The sequence below is a fragment of the Scomber japonicus genome, chromosome 1, assembly GCF_027409825.1.
Source record: "Scomber japonicus isolate fScoJap1 chromosome 1, fScoJap1.pri, whole genome shotgun sequence".
Classification (NCBI taxonomy): domain Eukaryota; kingdom Metazoa; phylum Chordata; class Actinopteri; order Scombriformes; family Scombridae; genus Scomber; species Scomber japonicus.
The window spans coordinates 37265677-37271411 of NC_070578.1; the positions used below are offsets into that span (position 1 = coordinate 37265677).

General features: G+C 34.3%; 1 protein-coding gene across 1 annotated transcript; it reads right to left on the reverse strand.

The window, feature by feature from the left end:
- Window positions 1-107: 107 nt before the first annotated feature.
- On the reverse strand, window positions 108-2341 carry LOC128365121 (interleukin-25-like). The gene is made up of 3 exons (XM_053325798.1): window positions 2267-2341; window positions 1925-2181; window positions 108-345 (listed from the first exon to the last, which is right to left on the reverse strand). The coding sequence occupies exons 1-3, from the start codon at window positions 2339-2341 to the stop codon at window positions 108-110; spliced, it is 570 nt and encodes a 189-aa protein (XP_053181773.1).
- Window positions 2342-5735: the final 3394 nt, after the last annotated feature.

The following is a 5735-nucleotide window of genomic DNA, read 5'->3' on the forward strand; positions in this document are numbered from 1 at the left end:
TGGACAAGATTTTGAGTAAATGATTTAGTGGTGGTTACGTTTAGGAGATTCTAGATGAGAAGTCAGAACGTTCAATAGGATTTATCCTCTATGAACCTACTGTATGATCATTTAGACTGATTGGGCACAACACAAGTGCAGGCCACCGTGACAAATATAAACTCTGTTTTGAACACATATTTATCTGGGTCATGTGGGCACTGAGTCTTCTTCAGGACCATCAGCGGAGCTTTCACAGGCACAGAGTTGTAGTCATGTGTTTCACTCGCGTTGATGATGCAGCCGCCGCAAAGGCACTCCGCAACGGCAATCTTATGAGGGAGCCGGTTCTCATCGGTGTCAATGCTGAAGGACGCAATCAGACAGAACAGATATCAGCAACTCACAAAGGTAATCAATACAGCAACCAATCACAACGAGTTTGTCTCCTTAACTTTCTGCTGCAGCAGCATTTCTTCTGTTCTCTCAGTATTATAACTAAAGGTGTCTTCAATAGGATTTAAGATGGTCCTCATTTGTTGTATTTCATAATTGTATTATGTGTTATTAATTGTTTTCTTTTGCTATCTTTTTAAAATTGTATTTTAAAATTTTTTTGAAAAGTGTTATATAAATTATGTTTGATTTTTTTTTAAACTTCAGGATTTAGATATGATTATATTATTGTATTGCACTGCATCGCTTTTACTCAAGTGAAATATTAAATACAGAAATTTCACTTATAATGAGTAATATTTATACACACTGTTCATAGTGCTAGTGGTGGAAAATAACGAAGTACATTTACTCAAATACCGTCCTTCAGTACAGTTTTTATATTCTAGCACTTAACTTACTTTTTCTTCACCAATGTAATATTTAAACGTTGTAATATTTTAAACTTTGTCAAGACTAACAATGATAATATAACTATACTACTACTAATGATAAATGCTATCTTGTGCCTCTACTCCACCACATTTTAGCATCAAGTGTTGTACTTTTTACCCCACATTAATTTGACCACTACAGTTTCAAATTAGAGACATTACATTAAAAACATGGTTTTCTTATAAAATATATTTATTTTATAAACTACTAAGCAGTATATGAAGTAGTTTTTATTAACTTACTCATGAGCTGCAACTGTAATAATAATCATCCAGTAATATAATCTAGCATATTATTTGCATTAGTACTGGAATAGTTACTAAATACATACTAATACTGTAAGTATTTACATCGTATCCTATTTTATACTATCTTAGAGTCAAATATTGTATTTTTAGTCCACCACATTCAGTTGAAAGCTATAGTTACTAATTCAACATTTTACATCCTAAACATGATTTTCTTTAAAAACTACTCAACAAAATATAATACTTATGTACTTTTACTGCAATACTTTAACTAAATCACTCAAAATACTTTTACTGTAATACCTTAACTAAATCACTCAAAATACTTTTACTGCAATACTTTAACTACATCACTCATAATACTTTTACTGCAATACTTTAACTACATCACTCATAATACTTTTACTGTAATACTTTAACTACATCACTCATAATACTTTTACTGTAATACTTTAACTACATCACTCATAATACTTTTACTGTAATACTTTAACTACATCACTCATAATACTTTTACTGTAATACTTTAACTACATCACTCATAATACTTTTACTGCAATACTTTAACTACATCACTCATAATACTTTTACTGTAATACTTTAACTACATCACTCATAATACTTATGTACTTTTACTGTAACTACATGATTTATAATACTTGTGAACTAATGGAGTATCAGTACATTGCTGCTTTGGTACTTTTACTTAAAATCTGAATTTGAACATTAGAGATTTCTGCTGAGCTATGAGAGCGATTAGCGTTTTTGTCCCTCTGCGGCCACCATAGCAGCATGTTGTACCTTACCTGTACTTCCATGGGGCCAGGGCGCGTTTGTGCGGCTCTCCTTCCATCTCTTTGGCTGCCTGCTGGCAGGTGAGTGAATCCTGGGATGCATAGTCAGTCGCGTTAGGTTTAGGTATGGCCAGGTTCCATTTCCCATATCTGTCTGCATGAGCTTTAAACTCCTTTCTGATGCGGGTGGTGCAGGTGGACTTCCCAGTGGCTGGGGCAGTAGAATAAGTCTGCATGGTGAGCAACAGCAGGGCAGAGCAGAGGGGGATCTGTTGACATGTAAGAACAAAATGTGTTAAAGAAAAACGGAGCTGTGATCTGTGGAGTAAACAAAGTGAGCTCCCTCTGCTGTACAGTCTTATTACCGTTTGCAGACTGAACCACATCATCTTGAACGCGGACAGGTTTGAAAGAGTCCTGAATCTCCATTGAAGCCAGTTTATATACGGGTAGTATCTTGAATAAGGTGTGTGTACTCGACTGCTGCCGTAGCTTTTTTTTTGCTCGGGGGGGGAATCCTCAAACTTAGTATTTCCTTCTCTGAATCACAGCTTCTGGCAGAGAGCTCACTGTCACTAACCCCGCCTCCTGCTGGGTGCTCTGTGTCATATGAATGTTTCTGTGATATGAAAACCTCCAAAAATACACAAATCTAATTACACTTAAAACTCGTGCGTTTTTAACACGTTGGTGCAGCATGCTGTGTTTTTATATCTGAACAACCATACAGTCAAAGTGCCTTAAATACTGCTTTAACTGATATTAGAGGGATTATTTTGTTCTTTATCCTCAGTAGTGTCTTAATAAGTAAGTCTTTTATTATATCAAGAGTGTATGAACCAAAATAACCAAAAATAATTATATATTATGTCATTGTGTTACTCATGGATGGAGTTACATGTATAGTGAAAATAATGTATTGCTTGGGGTCCCCTGATATTTATAACTATAACTATTCTAACTATTTATTTATTACAGTATTTTTAACATAAGGTAAATGTTATGAAGACATATTCTATATTATTACAACAGTTTCATATCATGCTTTCATTCATTATCTGTTTATATACTATAATCCAGTTATGGATGCTTCACAGGAGCAATTAAATTATGCTTATGAATCATAAATGAAGAGTTGGTTAAAGATTATTTCCAGCATAGAACTGAAATCAGCCCTAACTGTGAACATTTTAGGTTAAAAACATTTCTCTTCTCCTGTGCTTATTATGATTGAGCTCTTTTTAAAGCACTTTACATTTTAATCTTGCATTTGCACTCTATGTCCTTTTAATGATTTTAAAGCTAATTATTATTTTATGCTGCAATCTTATATTTAATGCTCTGTTCTAGCATTTTATTTCTCTCTTTCTATTTTTCTGTACTTTGTTTTTATTATTAATGTGGATGTGTGTGTGTGTGTGTGTGTGTGTGTGTGTGGTTGGGGGGTTAATTGTATGTTTTAATGTTTCTCAAATTACATGTTTTTCTGTTTTATGTAAATCACATTGAATTGCCATTGTGTATGAAATGCGCTATATAAATAAAACTGCCTTGCCTTGCCTTATACATATCTATGATTCTGTTTATTTGACATAATAATGATTTTAACTCTATTTGTTAATCATGTAACATGAAAAGATGGAATACAATATGCTTCATAAAACAGGAAGAAATAAAACAAGACAGACAGATGCAAAATGGAAACATTAAAAATACAACTGAAAGATTAACAGTGTCTCAAATGTGATCATGTACTGGGGTTTTTCTTTGTCTTCCTTGATCATAAACAGGTTTTAGATTGTTGTGCTGACAAAACATAGTCAGCTTGGCGTCTTGGAGAGCTGCTTATTGCGTCATTATGCTTATTCATAGTGTTTTATGTGAGGATTTGAGGATTAAGATGACATAAATACATAACAATGCACTAAGCACCGCCCAGAAGAAACCCGGAACACTTTTTTCACCCTTTGTGTCCTCCCGCCTTTCGTTATGTGGTTGCCATGGCAGCGGCAGCAACGAAACAATATCATCACGTGGACCTGTGAGCATGATAACAAACTCTTGGTATGATGCAACGTGAAACTGTCTCCTCCCCCTCTGAACTTGCTGGATATAAAAGTGTGCATCCTGTATTTAGAAACACAGAAATGAGCTTTCAGAACTTCCTGGTTGGATTAATCTTGTGACTCAAGGTTAAAGGGGAAGTAAGCTTTCTAAACAGTTTTAAGACATATTTTTATAATAAGCATTTCATATGTTGGTTGATTTGAATCAATACATACATTCAAAGTGCTTTATATAGTAAAGTATCATAACTCTCATTAATCTGCAGTGGGGAAACACCAGAGTATAAAGTATAAAGATGTAAAAAATTAAGAATACCCAAATGAAATAGAAGGCAATAAAAGATTAATACACTTATAATAAGGGGACATAAAGTCAAACATAAACCCTTGAACTTTTGAAGGAAGGAAGGGAGTAAAGGAAAGAAGGCAGGGAGGAAGGAAGGAAGGAACGACAGAAGGAAGAAAGGGGGATGGAGGAAGGAAGGAAGGGAGGACAGGAAATAAGGGAGGAAGGACGGAGGAAAGAAGTAACAGACAGGTCAATTTGACCCGGGAGGACGACATGAAGGTTAAGACACATTTTTATATGTTGGTTCAATCAATCAAACTTTATTTTTATAGCACTTTTCATACATGGTGATGCAACACAATGTGAGGATTATATTATATTTCATACCCAGGTACAACTCAATGTGCTTTACATAAAAACAAACATTTAGCATATAAAAAATAAAACCCAATAATAGTAAACAATTGCAAACATTAAAACATACTATTTAAAAACAAGGAAAAAACCATTAAGAATGCCAAAATAAAATAAAAAGGTAATAAAAGATTAATAAAAAATAACAAAATACAGTCATTATAAAATAAAGTGGGTAAAACCAGAAATGTGTAGAGGGGGAATTGAAAGAAAAGAGGAAGTTGAAAGAGAAACATGACAGAATAAAAAGGAACATTATTAAAAATATAGACTATATTAAAATATTATTTAACCAAACTGATGAAAGTAAAACCAGATGTAAAAGGTTGGTTATGAAATCAGGAAATAAAATAGAATTTAAAAAAAAGGATAGTCCAAGTAGTAAAACAGGCTCTAAAACATCAATTAAAAGAGAGACTAATAAATAAAATACAGTTCAATTGAAAGCCAGAATGCCGTTAGGTTTTCAGGACGGCTGAGGACTGTAGTAATAAAATGATGCCTCCCTGTGGGGTGTTTGTACTTTATACTTTACTTTACTTTATCTCCATAGTGAAGAAGGACATCAACATCTGACGTTATCAGAGGAAAAAAAGCTGAACAAATGTTAACAGCCCCTCTGGAAGTCCAGAGCAGTGTTGGACAAGTGCTGATTTTTTTATTTTTTTTTAACCATGAAACTGATCTGTTCACTGTTTTTACTGGTTTTGAGCAGCAAGATACAAAAATAGCCCTCAGAGTCCAAGACACTACCAAGACCAGAGGGTATCAAGACCGAGACCAAGACGAGACCAAGGCCAAGACAGACTGAGTCAAGACCAAGACAAAGTCGAGACGAGACCGAGACGAGACCAAGACTGAGACCAAAAATAACAAACAAAAAAACAAAACAGCTAGTGAGCTAGTGTTACACCATAACTTGGTTGCATTTGAAGGACGTGAAAGGCGAAATAATTTAATGTTGCATTATCGAATGTTATGTTTTGTATCATGGACATTATTTGTTGCAAATCTCCCGACCACTATGTCGACCTGAGACCGCAAGACCAAGACA